This window comes from Cnephaeus nilssonii (assembly GCF_951640355.1).
Source record: "Cnephaeus nilssonii genome assembly, chromosome: 5".
In the NCBI taxonomy this organism is placed as follows: domain Eukaryota; kingdom Metazoa; phylum Chordata; class Mammalia; order Chiroptera; family Vespertilionidae; genus Cnephaeus; species Cnephaeus nilssonii.
Window position 1 is genome coordinate 18,506,442 of NC_137076.1, and position 23,024 is coordinate 18,529,465.

The 23,024-nt window shown below is 51.6% G+C and overlaps 1 protein-coding gene across 2 annotated transcripts; it reads right to left on the minus strand.

Moving 5' to 3' along the window:
* Positions 1 to 373: 373 nt before the first annotated feature.
* On the minus strand, positions 374 to 9,112 carry CCDC124 (coiled-coil domain containing 124). Of its 2 annotated transcripts, none has more exons than XM_079773140.1 (5): positions 9,067 to 9,112; positions 3,997 to 4,166; positions 1,495 to 1,684; positions 951 to 1,065; positions 374 to 817 (listed from the first exon to the last, which is right to left on the minus strand). In XM_079773140.1, the coding sequence occupies exons 2-5, from the start codon at positions 4,153 to 4,155 to the stop codon at positions 610 to 612; spliced, it is 672 nt and encodes a 223-aa protein (XP_079629266.1). In that variant the 5' UTR covers positions 4,156 to 4,166; positions 9,067 to 9,112; the 3' UTR covers positions 374 to 609. The 2 variants fall into 2 exon arrangements, with proteins under 2 accessions (XP_079629266.1, XP_079629267.1); XM_079773141.1 differs by having other exon boundaries at positions 9,028 to 9,089.
* Between the last annotated feature and the right edge of the window lie 13,912 nt (positions 9,113 to 23,024).

Sequence of the window (23,024 nt, forward strand, 5' to 3'; positions counted from 1 at the left end):
GCACTTCCTGACCCCACGCACAGCATGTGACTTGGCCGCTGACTCTGACCCAGACTTAGGATGCCAGCAACTTGCCTCTCCTCTCCTCTGAGTCATTCCCTAAAGTGACCTGGAGCCAGAGCCTCCTCCAGCTCTCGGAGTCGCACTCTTGCAGGAGCCCATCAAGATTCAGGAATGGTGGTCCAGGTTCCGCACTGGGCAAACGGCCCAGCCAGGAGGGAGCTCCTTAGGAGCTGGGGCACAGGTCTCAGGTAGCTTGCTGCAACAGGAGTGCTGCTGGGAGCTTTATCATCTTTGGCTGTGTACCGCATACCCACCTCACGCCAGCCTCATGCCCCCGCCCCCGACTTCAAGTACACACTCTGCCTCACCCACCACCTTTATTGGGCATCAGCCCAGGACTGCACACAGGAGGGCGGTGGGTGTCACTCACAGAGGGACCCTTGGCGGGAGGCAAGGCTGATGATGCCAATTAGCCCCCAGGACACGCACTGGCCCGGGCCTCTCTAACCCTGGGAGCTGACCCGGTGAGAGGGCAGCAGGGTCACGGCCCTGACCACCCCTGGGGCGGCTCTCCCAGTTCGTGGGGCTGCTCCCCCAGTTCCGGGCTCACTTGGGGGTGTTGAAGGGCACGGCCCGCTGGTTCATGGGGTTGTCTGGTGAGCGCAGCCACTCCTTCTTGAGGAGCTGCTTCAGCTGAGACAGCCGCATGTTGGGGTTCTCTTGCTTGAGCCGAGGCAGTTGCTCCTCCTCAAAGGCGGTGAAAGCAGCCCGCATGCGGCGCTCCGGGTGCCTGTCTCCGGCCTCTTCCGCCACACTGCAGGGAGGACACCGGGCTTCAAAGGGGCCCAGCAGCGACCTCGCCCCAGGGACTCAGGCCCCGCCCCCAGAGGCTCAGGCCCCGCCCAGGCTTAAGCCGCGCCCCGAAGGCTCAGGCCCCGCCCCACTACCTGAGCACCGCGATGGCGTCCTCGATCGTGCGCGCCTCCAAGCTGCCCTCCTCCAGCACTCGGCGGTTCACGTTTTCCTCCAGTGGCACCTCCAGGTGGCTCTTGACTTTCTCGGCTGGGGTTGGGCAGCCAGCCGGGTGACAGAGACATATCGAGAGAGAGAGAGAGACACAGTGGGGAAAGAAGGGAGGGGAGAATGATGGCAGGAACGCTACTCGAGCTGAGAAGCCCTTCCAGGACCGGCCTAGGGGGTGGTCCTACCCTACCGGTGCCCAACCCTTTGCCCTCTTCACTCCCCTGGTGCTGGGCACAGGGAGAAGACTCGCACACGGCTGCTATCTCCTTAGCCTCGGGCAACATCCCCCATACCGGGGAGGAGTGGAGCACAAGCAAGTCCACACGTGTGTGCCTGCGCTCAGAGCAGGCCTTCCAGGCCACCGCCCCCCAGGCTTCACCGTGCAGAGCCCAGGCATCTGGGGTGGGGAGGTCCGCTGCCTATTCTTTAGTGTGCACGCGGGCAGCTCCACAGGGGACCCTGCCCCACCTTGTTCTTGGGCGTCCTTGTGCTGATGGTCTCTGCGGAGTGTCTCCTCAATCTGGGCACGGGTGACTTTGCTTGGCACAGCTACCCGGGGGGCCTTGCTGTTCTTGAGCTTTGAGTCCTCCTCCTCCAGCAAGCGCTGGGTCTCCTTTTTGCGCTCCAGCTGCTCCAGGCGCCGCTTCTCCTTCTCCTCCTGGGGTAATGGGGCAGTCAGGGGTGGACCCCACCCTACCACCAAGGTGGACTGAGACGCTGCAGTGTGCTAGACCCTGTGCTGGACACAGGGGACATGGCTGGGAGCACGATGGCCCAACATATATGAAGATAGGAGCAATGGGAACCTTGTCCAACACAGGAAGGAAAAAGTGACCCCTGGGCCAGAGGAGGAGCCAGCCAGGAGGAGAGCTGGGGGAAGGAGAGTGGTGGGAGTGGCAGGTGTAAAGACCCTGAGGCAAGAACCACCTAGCAAGACCAGAAGCACAGAGAATGGTGTAGCTGAAGTGGGGATGGGAAGTGTAGAGGGAGAAGTGTGTGTGTGTGTGTGTGTGGGGGGGGGGGGGGGCAGTTTAGGAACCTCAGGGCTTGGGGAGCAGTTTGTATTGGATGCCAAAGGAGACAGGAGCCACAGAGGGTCTGAATCCATTTGCTCGCTGGGGCAAGAGTTCTGCCCTTTCGGGTCAAGAGACCTTGGAGGAGGCACTGTCCCCAGTCTAGCAAAACAGGGGCTGAACTGATCGCACCCTGGCTCCCCACGGAGACCCAGATGCCAGTGGGACGAGGGGACATCTGGCCTACAGAACTTACCCTTGGTCACTGCCCTTCCTGCTCCAGGGGACAGTGAGGTTCTCATTGCAGTGCAAGTGGCCTTTGGCTGGGTTCTGCACTGCAGGCACCCTCACTTGCCTACAATTCTGCCATCTGCCTCCCATGCCTCCGGGATGGTCCCTGCCTGCAATTCCCCATGACACTCCCGTGGCTGGACTCAATGTCCCAGGAGAGGGCTTGATGTGCCTGAGGATACCCACTGAGCTTCCATCCTGCCTGCATGGCACAAAAGTGTGTGTGGGCAGGTTTAAAGGTCAAGGGTGTTTGAGTATAGCTTCTGGGACTCCCACTTCTGTGCTCAGGCACCTCAGGCAAGGCCACTGTGTTCTGAGCCTCAGTTTCCTCATCTGGAGGATGGGGAGGGCTCCCAGGGCCCAGACTGTCAAAGGTTTCTGGCTTTTCTGTCTGCATAATGGACCTTTGGCAGACACTGGTTTTCCCTTGGGGTTTTCAACTTTGCTATGTTGTCAAAATGTTGACAATCAAAAAGTTTAAAGACCCCCCACAAGCCCAATGTAGCATGGTGAGGAGGAGGGGAGGGAACCAGTGACATTCAATGTCCACCAACAACAAGGCAGGATCCAGTCCTGCACAGAAAGACAATGGGAAAACTCTCAAAAGTGCCCGGGCACCCCGATCTAGGTGTGCAGGGACTGCGCATCACCAATATTTTCCACAACCTTTATCAGTTTTCCAACGGAGGAAACCCCTGCTCTATGCCCGGAGTCACCAATGCATCCCCAGGATCCTAGGCAGGCGTGACCAACCCAGGAACCAGCATGTCTGTTACGCGGGTCTCTGGCGCCACCTACTGGGCTGAACAGGTAAGCACCAGCCCTCAAACATTCCCAGACCGTTAAGCACCCATTGTGTACCTGGCACTGGGGCCCATGAGGGATAGCCAGCCATCTCTGCCCTCTTCTGTGTTTTTAGAAACTCCTGGGAGGTCCTTCAGGCCCAGGTCAGCAGGTCAGAAGTGGGAGTCTCTCCAGAATTTCCCAGCCTCGGTACTGCTGATGTCTGGGCTGGCTCATTCTTTGCTAGGGGCCCAGTCTGAGCAGCATGCCTGGCCTCGACCCACCAGATGCCAGGAACACCTTCCACCAACCAGTTGTGACAACCAAAAATGTCTTCATGCCCTAGCTGGTTTGGCTCAGTAGATAGAGTGTTGGCCGGCAGAATGTAAGGTCCCAGGTTCGATTCCAGTCAAGGGCACATGCCCAGGTTGCAGACACGATCCCCAATAGGGGGTGTGCATAAGGCAGCCAATCAATAATTCTCTCTCATCATTGTTGTTTCTATCTCTCTCTCCCTCTCCCTTCCTCTCTGAAATCAATAAAAAAATACATTTTAAAAAAATGTCTCCAGATGTTGCCAAGTGTTCCCTGGATGCAGAATCACCCCTCAAGTGAGAGCTGCCAGTGTAACCTGACCCTGGCTTCACATGAAGGAGAAAAACGAGCCCATGGAGGGCGGTGGCTGCCTTGCTGTTCTTCCAATGTGCCAAGTCCTGGCCACCCCAGGACCTTTGTATGAGCTGTTGCTTCTGCCTCCTTCCCTGCCCTTGCTCCGGGTTTAGTGCCTCCTTGCCCTTCAGGCCAAAGCCCCAGAGGCCTCCCACCACCTTCTACCACGAATGCCTATCTCAGTCACAGGCACAGCAGCCCAGGGCCCCCCAACCTTGCGCTGCTCCTTCCTCATGACGTGTTTGTCCTCATCCTTCCAGTAGGCATCCTCCAGCTCCTTGTGCTTCCGGGCATCAGCCGCCGCCTTAGCCTCAGCCCTCCGTGCCCGGGCTGCTGCTGACTTGGTGTTCTCGCCCTGGAACTTCTTGGGCATCCCTCAGCAGGCTGTGGGAGGAGGGTGGGGACCAGTGAGTAGGGGGCATCCATCTCCAGGAGCCCCAGACTCACTCCTGGGCAGCCAGGACCCCCTTGGGGCCTCAATGGCCTCATCTATAAAACAAGGACTCAGACTTAGTGATTTCTCTTTTTAAAAATGTATTAGAAATGTACAGAACACAAAATGAACCATTTTTAAATGTACAATTCAGTGGCATTTCATACATTCACAATGTTGTATCATCACCACCTCTAACTAGTTCCAGAACATTTTTATCACCCCAAGTCCCTCCTTCCCCAGCCCCTGGCAACCAATAATCTGCTTTTTGTCCCTGTGGATTTGCCTGTTCTGGACATTTCAGAGAGATGGAATCACACATGCAGTCTTTTGCATCTGGCTTCTTTCACTCAGCATGATGTTTTCGAGGATCATCTACATTGTATCATGAATTAGTGCTTCATTCCTTTTTATGGCTAAATAATATCCCCTTGTGTGAATGGATATTTTGTTTATCCACCCATCTCCTGATGGACATCTGGGTTCTCTCCACTTTTTAGCTGTGAGTCCTGTTAGTGTGGACTTCTACAGGCCAGCCTGCCACCTTTGAAGCTTCAGTTCCTGGGTCCCACAACCCTGAGGCTCAGTCCCCCTCATCCTGGGTCAGCAGCCGCTGTGAATGGCAAAGAATGACCCAGCCCCGGCTCACACAGCTGGGAGGTGCTGTAACAATCATGAAGCTGCTGTCCGGTGGGCACACGGTCTGTGCAGGTCCCAGCTACTTCCCTGTGCCCAGCCCTCTGCTAAGCACTTTATATGGACCAATTCAGTGAATGCCCCAAAGCCGTAAATGTGGGGCCTGTTCTTATTCCCATTCTAAGGCAGGAAAGCCAAGGTACCTGGCCAGGTCACATGGGACTGAGCTAGGAGTTTCACCTCCAAAGTCTGCCTTCCAGGTGAGGAAGGGAAGGCTGTGCAGTTGAGACATTAACAGCACTACCTCCAAGTGCTGACTGAGGACCATGTGCTGTGTGGCCCAAGGCACATGCCTTCTGGGCCTCAGTTTTCCTCGTTTGGGAAATGGGCTGATGCACATCCCTCCTATGTCCTCCTCACCCCTCGCTGAACCTTGGAGAAATGGGCCCAGCACCCAAGAATAAAGGGGAGGGAATGTGGGACCATCCCGACTTAGGACAGGCAACTTCTAACTCCAAACTCTCAGCTGTGTGAATGGTGGGGCGGAAGCACCTATCTCTGAGCCCTCAGCAGAGACTCTAGTATCCGCTCCCGTTTGCGGCAGTTGTGCGCGCTGGGCTAAGTGCTTTACAGGCAGCGTCTTAGTGTCTTAGTGAATTCTCACAACCCTGGTGGGTGACCGCGCGGCTGAGACCTGAAGGATGGTTGAAGGCAGCCCTGCGAGGATAAAGGGGTGAAGATTCAGGGTGAAGGACAAACACACGCAAAGGCCTTGAGGCGAGAAGGAGGCTGTGTTCAGGCCCAGGGAGTGACAGGCAGCTTTGAGCAGGGCAGGAACACTTTCTGATTAGTTTGTTCCAAAGCCCTCTAGCTGACAAGGGGGAGGCACCAGACCTGAGGGAATTATGATGATGCAACGGGCAGAGCGGGAGGTTTAGTCGGATGGAGCTGTGTGTGTTCTAAACCATTTCATCCCCAGCAGCAGCAAAGGCATCCTCCACTAAGCACTTTATGTGGACCAACTCAAACAAATGTCCCAAAACCTTAATCCTGGCGACTGTCCTTATTCCCATTCTAAGGTGGGAACGCTGAAGTACCTGATCAGGTGCCCATTTACACACGAGAAATCTGAGGCTGAGAGGTTAAGGGACAGGCTCAGAGCCATACAGGGGGTTAGTGAAGGGGCCTGGATTCCAACCCAGGCCTAGCTCTCCTCAGTCCCAACTCCATGCTCTTTTTTTTTTTTTTTTTTTTTAATTATTTCAGAGAAGAAGGTAGAGGGAGAAAGAGATAAAAACATCAATGATGAGAGAATCAATGATGGGCTGCCTCCTGCAGGCCCCCTACTGGGGTTTGAGCCCCAAACCTGGGCATATGCCCTGGCTGGGAATCGAACCGTGACCTCCTGGTTCATAGGCTGATGCTCAACCACTGAACTATACTGGCCAACCCGGACTCCATGCTCTTAATCACTGCTCCACCCTAGGGTCCTGGCAGGTCCCTCAGGGAACATCAACACAGATCAGGACTCTGAAGCCATTAGGGCCCCTCACTTGACACAGAAGCAAACCCCATGAGGAAGAACGGGACAGACTGGGGATCAGTGGACCCAGGAGACTCAGGGTTGAGTCCTCAGCTCTGTAATCGTAACTGATGTATTTCCCTTCAAACCCCGGTTTTCTTATTTGAGATGTGGGGGTGATTCTAGGCCTTCCCCACACTGAATCCAGCATTCACTACTGAGCATCTACACCAGAAACCCTCTCCCGGATTCCCCAGGAAAGCACCAAGGAGTGGGGATTGCTGTCCAAGTTACAGACGAGAAAACTCCTCACCCCTACTCCAGGGTGAGTCCCTCCATTTCTCCCTTGCGAATCCAGCAGCAGACACACCAGCCTCCTTGCTATTTTTCAAATATATCGAGGGTTCCCACCTCAGTGCCTTTGCACTTGCTGTGCGCTCTACCTGGCTATTCTTTGTTCCTCTTTTTACCTAGTTAACTCCTGTTTAAACTTCTCGAAGCCTTCCCTGGGATCCCCTTGACTCTTAGACCTCAAACTTTTCTTTGAGATCGTTGTCTGGGTTGCTTTCTGTTCATTTATATGACTAACAAGTGTCCATTTTTCTTACCAGGCTGGGAGCTCCATAAGGGCAGGGCTGGGACTACCTTGGTCACTACCGTGTCCCCAGTACCCTCATTCATTTGCACAATACATGTTTTTCTTTTTTCTCTCAAGAAATGTGTTTTTTAAATTTTTATTTACTGACTTGAGAGAGGTTGATTTGTTGTTCCTTTTATTTATGCATTCATTGGTTACTTCTTGTACGTGCCCTTACCAGGGAGTGAATCTACAACCTTGGTGTATGGGGTTGATACTCTAAGCAACTGAGCTACCAGCCAGGGCTCAATAAATGTTTTAGACCAGTGGTCAGCAAACTCATTAGTCAACAGAGACAAATAACAGTACAACGATTGAAATTTCTTGAGAGCCAAATTTTTTAAACTTAAACTTCTTCTAATGCCACTTCTTCAAAATAGACTCACCCAGGCCATGGTATTTTGTGGAAGAGCCACACTCAAGGGGCCAAAGAGCCGCATGTGGCTCGAGAGCCGCAGTTTGCCGACCACGGGGATAGGGAAACTGAGGCCAGAGAGGTCGAAGAACTCATTCAAGAAAGGTCAATCCTGTATTTGGAGACAGGACCAGTGAGGAGGCGAGAAAGATTAAATGAGGTCAGCCCTGGCCGGTGTGGCTCAATTGGTTGAGCATTGTCCCATGGACTGAGGTCCCCAATTCGATTCCCAGTCAATGGCATATGCCTGGGTTGAGGGCTCAATCCCCAGAAGGGGGCATGCAGGGGGCAGCCAATCAATGATTCTCTCTCATTGTTGATGTTTCTGTCTCTCTGCCTCTCCCTTCCTGTCTGAAATCAATAAAAATATATTTTCAGAAACAAAAGAAGACATTGGTGGAAATCCTACCTAAAAAAAAAAGACTAATGTGGTCATAGGGTGGGGCCCTAACCTAATAGGGCTGGTGCCCCTGTAAGAGCAAAAAACACTAGAGCTTACCCTCCACCATGTGAGTACACAATGAGAAGGTGGCCGTCTGCAGGTCAGAAAAAGCCTGCACCAGGAACTAAATGAACGGGCACCTTGATCTTGGACTTGCCACCTCCAGAACTGTGAGCAAATAAATGTCTGTTGTTTAAGCTGCCTAGTCTGTGGTATTTTGTTATGGCAGCCCAGGCTGACTAAGACAGACAGTCTCCTTCTCTGGTACACAGTCCCTCACTTTGTCACTCAGTAAGCATGTACTAAGCACCGAAAGAGGTGGAGCCAATGGGCTTCCTGCCCACATGGGATTGCCAGGCTGTCTGGGAGATCAGCATTAAGAGTGACAACTTGAGATCTGAGCTGTGATAGGGACCTGCAAAGGGGGGTGGGAGGTGGGGGAGCCTCGAGGGGGCTTCTGGGAGATGTGTGTCAAAGGACTTCCTGGATGAAATGTCCAGGAAAAAGTCTAAAGGAGAGGAAAATCCTAGCCCCCAGGAATGTGGGGGAGGCAGGCTAGGAAGAGGGATTTGTACTCCAGGGTGATGGGAGGGTGCAGAGGGTGTTAGAGCCTGGAGGCGCAGACCTATGGGAATGAACCCTCTGAGGTTGGTGAGGAAGTAAATTGGGGTGGGGAGTGGGGAGGAGACAGAAGCAGGGAGCTCAAGCAGGGATCTGGGGAGTGGCTCTGGCTGGACAGGGGAACACAGGTGGGAATCAAGAACCACATAATTGCTTGGATGTGAAAGTAAGAGAGAACAGATGAAGCTCAACGCCTCCTCCTCCAAGAAGCCCTCCGGCTCTCCCTTCTGGGCTCGCCCAGCCCATCATCCCTCTCTCCGGTTCTGATCCCACTGCTAGAAGCCGGGGACGAAGCTCTGTCATCCCCAAGCCGAGCAGCTGCTCAAGGGCAGAGCCAGAGCTGGGTGGACTCGAACACGACGCGATCCCTCTGGGTTTCAGTCGCGAGCTGTAGTTAATGGGCACAGCCTCCGCGGCAGCCATCGAGACTGGGCGCCGGAAGAGGCCCCGCCTCCGAGCACCCCACCTCTAGCCCTCGTGGGGAATGGTCCCAGGCCCAGACACCCACCCGGCCCACCCGGCCCACGCGCACCCCGCACCCCGAAATCCAGCTCCGCCAGCTCCACGGCCGCTCCTACCTCCTACCCCCAGCGCCGGTCAGGTCGCTCCTCCGTGAAGTCATCGTGGAGCTTGCGTGCTGAGCTCCCGCGGCGCGCGCTGATGACGTAAACGCGCCGCCGCCATCTTGGTAAAGGGAGTTCTGGCCGGGTCTCCGACCCAAGCCAAGGTCACCAGCCATTTATTCGTTTTCTTCAAGAAGCGGATAGTTTATAAAAACTCATCCCTGGTGCTCACTTCAGATATTTGCAAGCCAGGAGGGGCAGGTACAGGCAATCTAGAACCTTGCCTTTACCAAGATGGCCGCTGCCTGGAGGCCGGAAGGCAGCTTGTACCTCGCTCTTGGTCCGTGGGGATCCGCCGGGAGTTGCCCCGCCAGGGCGCGCCAGAGCCCACAGTCCGTGCGCGGTCCGTAGACCCAATAGGTCGAGGAAAACACTCTTGAGCCTTCGCTTATCGCTTTGCGTTTTTTCTGCGCTCCCCTAGCTCACATTCTCTGCCTCCGTTTGCGAAGCTGGGGAGGGAGGAGGCAGGAGAAGGGGGCAGAGAAATTAACACCGCGCCGTCCAGGTGGGGAAACAGGCCCGTAAAGACCAGGAATTGAATTTGGCCAAAATGTAACCGCGAGCGACTCAAGTTTCTCGTGGGCCTCTCCTCTGGATTACTGTCCTCCCTTACCCGCTTGCAATATTATTTACTTTATTATTTTATTAAACAGATTTGGGGGTCATTTTGAAACCGGGTCTGTGCTGCCTGTCACTCACGACTTGAGTCAGTTAAGCAGAGGCAGGGTTGAATCCTATGAGTGTTTATTTCAATAACGAGGGCAGTATGGGAGAGCAGCAGGTCATCCACAGAAATCTGCTCTGCCCCCCCCCCCCCAAAAAAAAAAAGCCAGCTGCTTATACTGGGTGGAAGGACAAAGATTATATGGGTAAGTAGGCAAAAGGAATTACAGGGCATGGGGAAGTAGGCTAAAAGAATAAGAAAGGGTATAATGGTCACAGGTTACAGGCAGTGCGGGCTGGGGGTTGCAAAGGGGTGGGGGCACCTCCGGGACTCCATTGTTTCGGCAACAAGGTTGTTCATCTTTCCATGATGATAGTTCTTGGATAAGGAGAATGGACCACATTGTGAGGTTAATCCCAGGTCCCAGGATGTACAACTCCCAGCCAGGTCAGAATGTGCTTTCTTTTTTTTTAGATATTTAAAAAAAAAATATATATATACTAGGGGCCCAGTGCACGAATTCGTGCACCTTGAAAGGAACTGTGGGCCGCGAGGTGGGGAAGGGGCCGTCTCCGCCCATCCTCCGTGCCCCTGCCTGGCACCTCTCACCGCGCCCCCAGTCCCTTGTCTGCCAGTAGCCCCGCTCCCACTGCTCCCATGTGGCCCCACTTATACCTGCTGATCGTGCAGAGAGATTGGGGCCATGGCCAGCAGTGGGTGCGAGCGGGACCAGCACTGGGCAGGACTGCAGTGTGCAGGAGCAAAGAATTCTCAGTAACCACCAGAGGCTTGCCCTGATGACAGCAACCAGTGCCCTGCCTTGGTCTGGCACCCCTGCTCACCTGCTCCACCATCCCGCCACTATGGCCAATGCCCACCATGTTCCGCACGTGCCCCCTGGTGGTCAGCGCACATCATAGCAACGGGTTGTTCGGTTGTTCCACCGTTCGGTCTATTTGCATATTAGGGTTTTATATACTAGTACTAGTATATAGGTTTTTTATTGATTTCAGAGAGGAAGGGAGAGGGAGAGAGAGATAGAAACATCAGTGATGAGAGAGAATTGTTGATTGGCTGCCTCCTATATGCTCCCTATTGGGGCTCGAGCCCACAACTCAGGGTGCTCTGATCTGGTTTGTAGTTCGGTGCTCAACCAATGAACCACATGGGCAAGGGCAGAATGTACTTTCTTTAATCAGAACAAAACAATCGCAGTTAACAGAGCATGATTACCATCCTATATAATAAAAGCCTAATATGCTATGTGTCCAGTTGTCTGGTTGTCCGTTCAACCAATCAAAGTGTAATATGCTAATGATATGGTGAGGCCACTCAACTGCTCTCTATGATGTGCACTGACCACCAGGGCAGACAGTCGACCGGTTGACCAGTTGCTATGATGTGCACTGACTACCAGGGGGCAGACACTCTGACTGGTAGGTTAGCTTGCTGCTGGGGTCTGGCCAATCGGGACTAAGCAAGATGGGCTGGACATGCCCTGGAGCCCTCCCACGGTTCCTCCCCAGCTGGCCAACCTCCTGTGTCCCTCCCTGGCCCTGATTGTGCACCGGTGGGGTCCCTCGGCCTGGCCTGCGCCCTCTCACAATTCGGGACCCCTTGGGGCATGTTGGAGAGCTGGTTTTGGCCTGATCCCGTTCAACGCAGCAGTGGTCAGTGTGCTCCCACAAGGGGAGCGCCGCTCAGCCAGAAGCCGGGCTCGCGGCTGGTGAGCGCAGCGGTGGTGGTGGGAGCCTCTCCCGCCTCTGCGGCAGCGCTAAGGATGTCCAACTGCCCTAGTGGGGGAACGAGCCTAAGCCATCAGTCGGACATCCCTGAGGGCTCCTGAACTGTGAGAGGGAGCAGGCCAGGCTGAGGGATCCTCCCCAAGTGCACAAATTTTGTGCACCGAGCCTCTAGTTTCTTATCATTATAGCTAGTCCCCACTATTCCATTTCTCCCTCCCACCCCAACGATAAGTACTAGGGATCTGAGGATGGTTACACTGGGCCTGGCTGTGAGGAGAAGCAGGGTGTGAACTTGGGCGTCAGTTCACAAGAGTCTGACTTGACCACAGAGTCCAACCCCAGTGACACTGCTGGGACCTAGGTCAGACCATGGACCTCTCCTGCGTTAAAGCCTCGCATAGGTCCTCACTGCCCTCTTCCTCCCGCTGCCCGCCTCTTCTCCCTTGTCTTCCCCATTCTCTCTCAGCCCCAGCCACACCAGCCTCCTTTCTCCAAATTTCCAGTCACTGTCCTGCCTCGGGGAATTCACCTGTGCTGTTCCCTCTGTCCTCACCCAGCATTCCCCTGGCCAGCTCCTTCCCTTCCTCAGGCCTTGGCCAAATATCCCGTCCTCAGTAAAGACGCCCCTGACCTCCTGGGTGCTCCATCTCAGCCCTCCTTTTTTGTTTCCATCATAACATCAACTTGCTTTATCCATTTAGTGACGTATTTGTTTTCTGTCTTTACCATGGAATGGTGTTTGTCACCAAGAAGAAGGGGCTTAATGTACACCAAGCATGTCAAGCTCACGGCCCGCGGGCCACATGCGGCCCACAACGAATATTTTTGCGGCCCAGCCAATATAACGCTATGTAAGAAAGGTTTTAATAAAAATTCCGTAACTTAATTTTTACAATATCCTGTTACACATAATTATTAATAATGAACTAAAACGTTCGCTAATGACTGATTACTATAATCGTGTTGCATTCATTTCCCTTACACGCCTTACGTGCAGGCTCACCATTTCTCTCCACTAATACCAGCAGCAAATATTTTAGCAGCCGATTGCCACGTCATTAGTCTTGTACTGACTTGTTTGGTGTGCGCAGCAGGGAATATTTCGCTCTCAGAGAACAAGAAAAATAGGTTTATTCGCGTTACGCTTATTAATTTGTGCAGTTATTCAGTGTCTGGTAAGTTAATGTTCAAGAAAAAATATTCATCTTTATTAAAATGTTCTATTATTTTATGTTAACGATTACTCATTTATTTCAGCCCTTTGTATTCAGCATCTCTATCGAAATAAACCTACGTTTCTATGAAAATTTAACCTTTTGGGTTTTTTTCGGTTCACATAAACTTAAACCTTGTTTGTTTGGCCCGTGTTAGCCTTTGAGTTGACATGCTTGCTGAAAACATTTATTGTTGTTCACTATCAGGGTGTGGAGGTATGGGGGTGCCACAGGCAACACCTAGTTAACCTTCCACTGAACCGGTTCATACCAGGTTTCTTTCTTTCTTTTTTTTTTTTTTTTTTTGTTGATCCTCAAGGATATTTTTTCCATTAATTTTTAGAGAAAGTGGAAAGGAGAGACAGAGAGAGACACATCGATTGATTGCCTCCTACATGCGCCCCAACCTGGGCTGGGGATGGAGCCTGTAACCAAGGTACATGTCCTTGAGCGGAATCAAACCCAGGACCCTGCAGTCCAAGGGCTGACATGCTATCCACTGAGCCAAACTGGCTAGGGTTGAACCAGGTTTAAAAATAAACAAGCCCTGGCTGGTTTGGCTCAGTGGATAGAGCATTGGCCTGTGGACCGAAGGCTTCGTCCAGGTTCTATTCCGGTCAAGGGCACATGCCTGGGTTGTGGCTCTGTCCAATGTGCAGGAGGCAGCCAATCAATGGTTGTTCCTCTCGTCATTGATGTTTCTATCTTTCTCTTCCTCTCCCTTCCTCTCCCTTCTTCTCTGAAATAAATGGAAATATGTATTTTTTAAAAATAATAAAAATTTTAAGAGAGGCTTGTCACACCTTCCCGGGGGCAAGGAGCTGTTACTTCATATTGGCATAACTGAAGGCTGCAGGTCATGTGAATTATTCTGTATGGGGTCAAGCACCCTCCTAGTCGGTGCAAAGGTGTTTGCCTGGCCAGCAGCCACAAGGAGGAGAGCAGCCCAGACCTGGGTGGTTCCCTCGTCCCTGACAGCTAAACAAACTTCACCAGATTCTCTCTTTGTCTTTGGCCGGCACAAGCCATTACAAGCCTGGCTCCCTCCTACTCCCCACTGCCAGTCAAGGGCCTAGCGGACCCCGAGCAGAAACTCACCTGACCGGCCGTCAGTGGCCCTTCCCCACTGTATAAATAACAAAGGCCACGATTTCCCGCTCTGGTCCCCCACGTGGTTTCTTCAGGCTACCAAAGAACAGCGTGGCACTCCCAGGATCGGAGGTCCTACAGTGCACTTGGCTAGTCCGGAAAACCCCGGGTTCTAGGCCGAGGATGGGGGCAAGCCTAAAGGGGAAGTGTTGGGAAGAAAACCTCAAAGTCCGCCTGGGGCAATGCTGGATCCACAGAGGAAATCCCAGGGTGGTCCACAGGTTCCCTGGTTCGCCGTAGCAAGCTTGCTATATTCTTGGGGACCACCAAGGGACTGGGGGGATGCCCCCTGCATGCCGGCAGGAGTGCTCATGGCCCTGGGGACTGCGGGGGGAGAGCAAGGAAAGGAAAGGGTCATGAGGCTGCTGTGGTGGTGTGGCCCCTTTACCGCAGTGCGGGAGGGGAGGCCAGCAGCGAAACAGTTGGCCGCTGAAGCAAAAGTACGCAGGTTGGAGGAGGAAGTAAAGTTAGAATGGGACGTGCAGCCCTAGCTGGTTTGGCTCAGTGGATAGAGCGTGGGCCTGCGGACTGAAGGGTCCCAGGTTCGATTCGAGTCAAGGGCATGTACCTTGGTTGCGGGCACATCCCCAGTGGGCGGTGTGCAAGAGGTAGCTGATCGATGTTTCTCTCTCATCGATGTTTCTAACTCTCTATCTCTCTCCCTTCCTCTCTGTAAAAAATCAATAAAATATATTAAAAAGCCGAAACTGGTTTGGCTCACTGGATAGAGCGTCGGTCTGCGGACTGAAAGGTCCCAGGTTCAATTCCGGTCAAGGGCATGTACCTTGGTTGCGGGCACATCCCCGGTAGGGGGTGTGCAGGAGGCAGCTGGTCGATGTTTCTCTCTCATTGATGTTTCTGGCTCTCTGTCCCTCTCCCTTCCTCTCTGTAAAGAATCAATAAAATATTATATATATATACATATATATATATATATTTTTTTTTTTAAAGAAAAAAAAGAATGGGACGTGCATCTGACGCAGGCAGTTATATGGAGACTTCGGGGTGGCAGCAGAGCGAACGGGGCCAGCTGCAGGATTTAGGGGCCTGGTTCGCTCTCCTGAGGGTGAGGAAGCTGACCCCAGCCGGAACCCAGGCCAGGGTAGCGCACCCGGAATGGAGCCCTAGTAGGTGAGGTCCTGCTGCTGAAAACGTCTCTGACTCGGATGAGGAGATATTAGTTGAGGTAGGCCCAGGTGGCCCAGCCATGCAGGCTCCGTCCCTTATTGCTCAGAAACTGAAAACTCAACGGGAGAGGCCGGATGGGCAGGGCCTGCCCAGCTGCCTCTACTGCTCAAATGCATGCACACCTCAGCCCAGCTGGTGGGGTTAGCCACCAGTGTCACCAGAAGGGGACAGTGCATCGTAGGGTGGCTGTCGAGGTTGTGGTGCATTGGGGCCGATAGGATAGTCCTGGCGGGCGATGAGTGCAGCGTATGGCCGCGGTCAGTCCACACCCCTCTCTGTGTCCCTCCACACCCCTACATGGGGCTGCACAACACACTGAGAATCCATCCCTGTTGACATGGGTGATGGCAGGGTGTCGGGCCACCTGGCCCAATGAGGGACAGTTACCCATGTCTGTGCCTAGGTGGGGGCCCATGGCAGAGCTCCAAACTTCCCTCCAGGAAATGGGAATGAGGCACGCTATTTACGATGACGACTTTCTGGGGCCAGAGGCAATGACTTTCACCACTGGCATGAGCGACCACATCCTGCAGGCGGCCCTGGCTGCCTACGCGGGACCCCGGTTCCCATCCTTTCAGGTTTGGTGGGAGACAGTGCAGCCAGCCGCCCGTTAGTGTGGGGTCTGGGAGAGACTGAATTAGCCCTTACCCCTACAGGCACAGGCGTGGGCAGGTGGAGGAGAATAAACAGCCGGGCAGCTGGGAGGGGGCGGCAGGGCGGTGAAAGGCACCCAGAAGCGAATGGGGCTGGCCCTCCTGAGAGTAGGGGTGGGTCCCAAGAAAATTGACAGGCAGCCTAATAGGATCTCGGTTCTCCTGTGGCCGCAGCAGCAGTTTCAACTAGCACCCTCCCCCCAGGCTAAGCCAGAGGTGCAGGTCGTGGAATGAACCCCGAGCGCCAAGGCCGAGCCACCCCTGCGCCCCTGCCCCACAGCTGGTGGGTTCTCTCAAATCGGGCTGGGGAGAGACTCCGCGGTGGCCGGTGGGGGGTGGTGGCCGCGGGGGGGGGGGGGGGCTCTACTGCAGGCTCTCCTGGAGATGACCCTTGGGGCAGCCTCTTTGCAAAGGGAGCGGGGCTAACGTTTCTGCCTGGTTTGGGGTCTTCCCTAAGCCGCGTGTAGAGGTTGCCATCTATTGGTCCCGCAAGAATGTGCAACGGGTGTTCCTAGTAGCCCTCATGGACACAGGGGCTGAGCGCACACTTCTCCAGGGGAACCCTGGCCGGCCCCAAGGACCCCTCAGTGCCATCGATGGGGCCGGGGGTGCCGCCACAGGCGTGAGGCACGTCCCTGGCTCATTTGCCATTGGGCGCCCGCCCTCCCTCCCCTGCTGTGCTGTGCTTGTTCCTCCTGTACCAGGTATATTTTAGGGAGGGGTGGCCTCCTGGAGCTCCCGTTGAGGACCGTTGCTGGGAGTTCAGGCTGCGCGTCTGGGTGGTGAAGGCAGTCCTGCAGGGGCAGGCAAGAGCACTCCCCATCGCTCCGCCACAGCCAAGGTGCGTGGTCGCCACTAAGCAGTTCCAGCTACCCGGGGGCCACAAGGAAATAGGGGGAACTATTGAGGAGCTCAATCAAGTAGGGATTGTCTGTCCAGCTCACAATCCCCACAACTCCCCCATTTGGCCTGTGAGAAAGCCAGTCGGGACATGGTGAATGACAGTAGGCTATAGGGAATTTAATCAAGTGGTTCCTCCGCTCTTTGTGGCAGTGCCCAATATCACTGACATCTTAGACAAGCTGGCAGGTCAAGCCGACACGTACCAGCACGTGGTGGATTGAGTTACTGCTTTCTTCTCCATGGACATCCACCCTGATAGCCAGGACCACTTTGCCTTCAGCTGGGAAGGATGCCAATGGGCGTTCACAGTCCTGCCCCAGTCCCCCTGCACAGCCCTACTCTGGCTCATGGTTCGGTTGTGGAGGCAAAATGGACCGCTCCCCTCTTCTATGACCTTGCACATCGGAGAATGTGCCCCTGGCTCCCGGAGCACCTAGACCAAGGGGGCTGGGCCTGGCTCGTCTGTCAAATTCTTGGGTGTTGTCTGGACGGGTAAGACGAAGGTCCTCTCACAGCAGGGGTTGGTAAGATCCAGGCCTACCCACGGCCCCTCACACCCAAGCATCTGCAAGAGTTTTGGGGGCTGTTGGGTTACTGGAGTTTTCCTACTGCGCTTAGCTCAGACAGTCCGCCCGTTATATGCCCTGACTTGAAGGGGGGCCACCTGGGAATGGACCAAGGCCCAGCAGCAGCCATGGTACAGACCCCGGGGGCCCTCGAACCCTCCTCATCCTGTGAACTAGATGTTACCCATTCGCCTGAGGGGTATGGCTGAGAGCTCTGGCAAAAGCAAGGCAAAACACAGGTCCCTTAGGCTTTTGGTCCCAACTATGGAAAGGGGCTGAGCCCTAGCCGGTTTGGCTCAGTGGATAGAGCGTCGGCCTGCAAACTGAAAGGTCCCAGGTTCGATTCTGGTCAAGGGCACATGCCCGGGTTGTGGGCTCGATCCCCAGTGGGGGGCTTGCAGGAGGCAGCCAATCAATGATTCTCTCTCATCATTGATGTTTCTATCTTTCTCTCCCTTCCTCTCTGAAATCAATAAAAATTTATTAAAACAAACAAACACAAATCTCACGCAAGGGAGGGGCATCACATTGAATTTAATTAAAAAAAAAAAAAGAGTAATAGCTAAGCCCCCAAAGATGTCCACACTCTGGACCCTGGATCCTAAAACTTAAGTTATATGGAAAAAGGGATTGTGCAGATATAATTAAGGTTATGGACTTTATTATTTTATTTTATTTTTTAAAAATTTAAATACCTTTTTAATTACAGTTTACATTCAATATTATTTTGTGTTAGTTTCAGGTGTACAGCATAGTGCTTAGATCATACTTTACAAAGCGTTGCCCCGATGTTTCTAGTGCCCACCTGGTACGACACATAATTATTACAATATTATTAACTATATTTCCTATGCTGTACTTTACATCCCCACAGCTACTTTGTAACTACCAATCTGTATGTCTCAATCTTTTCACCTTTTGGACTTTAAAAAAATAGAGACTATCCTGGATTTTCCTGATATGCCCAATCTAATCACACAGCTCTTAAAAGCAGAGAACTCTCTCTAGCTTCAGGCAGAAGAGAGGAGAAAAATGAGAAGCCCACCTTTGCTGGCCATGATGATGATGATGATGGAGTGGGGGGGGCATAGACCTTCCTCCTACCCTACAGCTGGATCCTCCCAGCAACCAGAATGAACCAACCTGCTGACAACTTTTTTTTTTAATATATATTTTATTGATTTTTTACAGAGAGGAAGAGAGAGGGATAGAGAGTTAGAAACATCGATGAGAGAAACATCGATCAGCTGCCTCTTGCACATCCCCTACTGGGGATGTGCCCGCAACCAAGGTACATGCCCTTGACCGGAATCGAACCTGGGACCCTTGAGTCCGCAGGCCGACGCTCTATCCACTGAGCCAAACCGGTTTCGGCTGACAACTTTTTTTTAAAAGTATTTTTTTTTAAAAAATATATTCTATTGATTTTTTACAGAGAGGAAGAGAGAGGGATAGAGAGTCAGAAACATCAATGAGAGAGAAACATCGATCAGCTGCCTCTTGCACACCCACCACTGGGGATGTGCCCACAACCAAGGTATATGCCCTTGACCGGGATCGAACCTGGGACCCTTGAGTCCACAGGCCGACGCTCTATCCACTGAGCCAAACCGGTTTTGGCTTTTAAAAGTATTTTTTATTGATTTCAGAGAGGAAGGGAGAGGGAGAGAGATAGAAACATCAATGATGAGCAAGAATCCTTGATTGGCTGCCTCCTGCACGCCCCCTACCGGGGATCCAGCCAGCAACCCAGGCATGTGCCCTTGGCCAGAATCGAACCCAGAACTCTTCAGTCCGCAGGCCGATGCTCTACCCACTGAGCCAAACCGCTGGGGCCCAACCTGCTGACAACTTGATCTCATACACAGGGAAATCAAAATACGTCTCTGTTGTTTTAAGCCACCCAGTTTGTGGAACTATTTTACAGCATGATGCAGTAGAAACTGATACGGTAGATTTCCTTTTACAGGTCCTCTGACTTGGTACATTTCTCTCATCTACTTAATCCCAAACTTCATCTTGTAACAACTGGATCTTGATAGCAGGTCAACAAAATCACTTTCTGCTTAGATAATTGCAACCCTATCAGCAAGCCCAGCCCGTCGAGAGTGGAAACAAATATTTGGGTTCTCCGTGCCATAATAACCAACATGTTCTCCCTAGAGACACCCCCACCAGCTCTGCAGGAACTATTTAACGCCATTCAGAAAATCTCTCCTCTTAAGGGACCAGTGTTTGGCTTCACTCCCACTGCAGTAAATAATGCTGCGTTCCCAACTGAGTCTGTGCCTTTCTATGTTACTGCTGCTTATGACACAGGCCAGGCTCTGCCCTGGAGGTCCCAAAGACCCTTTGAATTCTTTGGCCAGTCTTGGTTTCCTCATAGCCAGACATGGGGGAGTCTGTACTATGGCAAACACTTCCTGCTACACTATAATTCTGCAGGCCAAGTAGAAGAGTCTGTGATCAGAAAAAAAGAAAAATAAAAAAAAGGAAAAGGCCACCTGGACCTCCAGCTGGATTGGGGGCATGTTTTCCTTGCCTGGATTTAGTTATCTAGGATCCTGGCTTTGGGACCTGTGAGGGGAAGCCTTCAAGAGGGTCCCCAGTGATACCCCACCTCCCAGTATTCACATCTTTGTGTTACTCCCCGCCTCTTGAACTTGGGCTAGACTTGTTCATTTGCTTTTAATGAATATCGCACAACAGAAGTGATGAGGCAGCACTTCCAAGATTAGGTTTAAAAGACCATGGTTTCCTACCTCCCAACGTCCTGGCTTCCTTTGCGTAGGGGCGGCTATGTTGGCAGAATGCTGTGGGATGTCTAGGAAAGCTTTTTCCATCTTGATAAGGGGGAGATGCCGCTGGCTTCCCCCTCTTTCTGCTGTGATACCTGGAGGCTGCAGCCATTTTTCAATCAGAAGGCAACAAGTCTGGGGATAAAGAGAACATGGAAATGGTGGAATCAAAAAGAAAAAAAGAAAAAAAACAACCTATGGCATCATGGAGCAGGTGAAGGGACACCTGTAGCTGCCTAGTTCTAGATTTATTGTTACATAAGAAATGCATTTAAGCTTAGAAAAACAACAAAGACCATGGCTATTGTCTTAGATCGCTGTTCTCTCTCGGATCACTCATGCTGATGGAAGCCAGCTGGTAAGTCATGAGGCATCCCTGTGGAGTGAGTGAATATAAAATTGGATACTTTAATCCCAGTCAAGCCTTGAGCTGACCACAGCCCCAGGCAAAACCTCAACTGTGGTCTCATCAATCACATTAAGCCACGTGTACCCAGCTAAGCCATTCCCAGATTCTTTTTAAAAAATATATATTTTATTGATTTTTTACAGAGAGGAAGGGAGAGGGATAGAGAGTTAGAAACATTGATGAGAGAGAAACATCAATCAGCTGCCTCCTGCACACCCCCAGTCCTGCACACCCCCTACTGGGGATGTGCCCACAACCAAGGTACATGCCCTTGACTGGAATCGAACCTGGGACCCTCCAGTCCCCAGGCCAACGCTCTATCCACTGAGCCAAACCGGTTTCGGCCATTCCCAGATTCTTGACACACAGAAACCATGAGATAAATTTTTTTTTTATTTCAGCTGCTAAGTTTTAGGGGTCATTTCTTATGCCACAGTATATAGCTAATATAGGGCCTACTACATGGACTAATAAAGTTTATTTCTTAAAAAAAAAAAGTTTATTTCTGAAAGTTGCTATAGTGCAGTTGGCCACCATAGCCTGTCCAAAGTCTGAAACTCTACTGTAGAGCCAACATCTAACAACTACAACCAAAAGAGAAGGAGGTGCCAGGTGGCCCAGACAGGGGCTGACTTTGCACCTTCCTGGAGACCCAAGAGCCAGTGCACCCTGGTGGACAGCATCAGACCATATCAGATTACAACTCAACACATCCGTAAGTGACACACTCAAGGGGCAGACTCAGTGAGCACCAAAGCCCCACTGAAGCAAGTCCTGCTCCATAAGGGTGTCTTCTGCACAGCAGCTCTCCCACTGGTCCTCACAGCCATTTGACCTGGAGGTCAATTCCTCCTAGTGACTCCAACAGCAATGAAGTCTCAACTATAACAAGACTGTGCACACAGCCCACAAAGGGGTGCACCTAGAGTGTCCAGCTCAGGTGACTGAAGAGACTAAGCCACAGGCCCTAAAAGACACCTACTACACAAGGCAACTCTACCAACTCCAGGAGACATAGTAGCTCTACCCAATACATAGACACAAACACAGGGAAGTAGCCAAAATGCAGAGACAAAAAAACACACAACATGTCACAAATGAAAGAAATGGAAGAAAGTAAACTACTGGATACAGAATTCAAAACCACAGTTATAAGGTTACTCAAGAATCTTCATGAAACCTTAAAGCAACTTAGTGAGACTTTCAAGGATCTTAGTGAGAATGCCAAAGACATGGAAAAGGATCATTCAGAAATTAAGCATATACTGATTAAAATAAAGAATAATAGCCGAAACCGGTTTGGCTCAGTGGATAGAGCATTGGTCTGCGGACTGAAGGGTCCCAGGTTCGATTCCGGTCAAGGGCATGTACATTGGTTGCGGGCACATCCCCAGTAGGGGGTGTGCAGGAGGCAGCTGGTCGATGTTTCTCTCTCATCGATGTTTCTAGCTCTCTATCCCTCTCCCTTCCTCTCTGTAAAAAATCAATAAAATATATTTTTTTAAAAAAAGAATAACATACAGGGATTCAACAGTAGAGTAGAGGATTCCAAGAATCAAATCAATGATTTGAAATATGAGGATGCAAAAAACACCCAATCAGAAGAGCAAAAAGAAAACAGAATTCAAAAATATGAAGATAGTGTAAGGAGCCTCTGGAACAACTTCAAGCATACCAACATTCACATTATAGGAGTGCCAGAAGGAGAAGAGAAAGAGCAAGACATTTGAAAATCTATTTGAAGAAATAATGACAGAAACCTTACCCTACCTGGTGAAAGAAATAGACTTACAAGTCCAGGAAGCACAGAGAGTCCCAAACAGGCCCACATCAAGACACCTCATAATTAAAATGCCAAAGGCTAAAGACAAAGAGAGAATCTTAAAAGCAGCAAGAGAAAAGCAGCCAGTTACCTACAAGGGAGCGCCCATATGACTGTCAGCTGATTTTTCAACAGAAACTATGCAGGCCAGAAGGGAGTGGCAAGAAATATTCAAAGTGATGAATAGCAAGGAACTACAAACAAAATTACTCTACCCAGCAAAGCTATCATTTAGAATTGAAGGTCAGATAAAGAGCTTTACAAACAAGAAAAAGTTAAAGAGTTCATCACCACCAAACTAGTATTACATGAAATGTTGAAGGGTATTCATTAAGAGGAGGAGGAGAAGGAGGAAGAGGAGGAGGAGGAAGAAGAAGAAGAAGAAGAAGAAGAAGAAGAAGAAGAAGAAGAAGAAGAAGAAATATGAACAATAAAATGGCAATAAATACATATAATCAACAATTGAATCTAAAAATCAAAATAAACGAATAAAAAATCTAATGAACAGATTAACTGGTGAATAAAATAGAATCAGAGGCATGGAAATGGAACAGACTGATGATTTTCAGAGGGAAGGGCGGGTGGGGGTGGGAAGAGATTAAACAAAGATCTTGTATGCATATATGCATTACCTATGGACACAGACAATAGGGTGGCGAAGGCCTGGGGCGGGGCAGGAACCAGCTGAAGGGGGGTGATGGAGGGGACAAGGGTATTACAGACATCTGTAATACTCTCAACAATAAAGATTGATACATAAATAAATAAATAAAAGCAGGAGGGACTAACTGCCCGACAATGA

What these genes read in the sequence shown, in the direction of transcription:
- CCDC124 (XM_079773140.1), bottom strand. Translation starts at nt 4,155, where the DNA reads ATGCCCAAGAAGTTCCAGGGCGAGAACACCAAGTCAGCAGCAGCCCGG. An exon ending in TGAGGAAGGAGCAGCGCAAG is followed by an intron (nt 1,685 to 3,996) that starts GTTGGGGGGCCC and finishes CCATTACCCCAG; the next exon opens with GAGGAGAAGGAGAAGCGGCG. An exon ending in GACGCCATCGCGGTGCTCAG is followed by an intron (nt 818 to 950) that starts GTAGTGGGGCGG and finishes TCCTCCCTGCAG; the next exon opens with TGTGGCGGAAGAGGCCGGAG.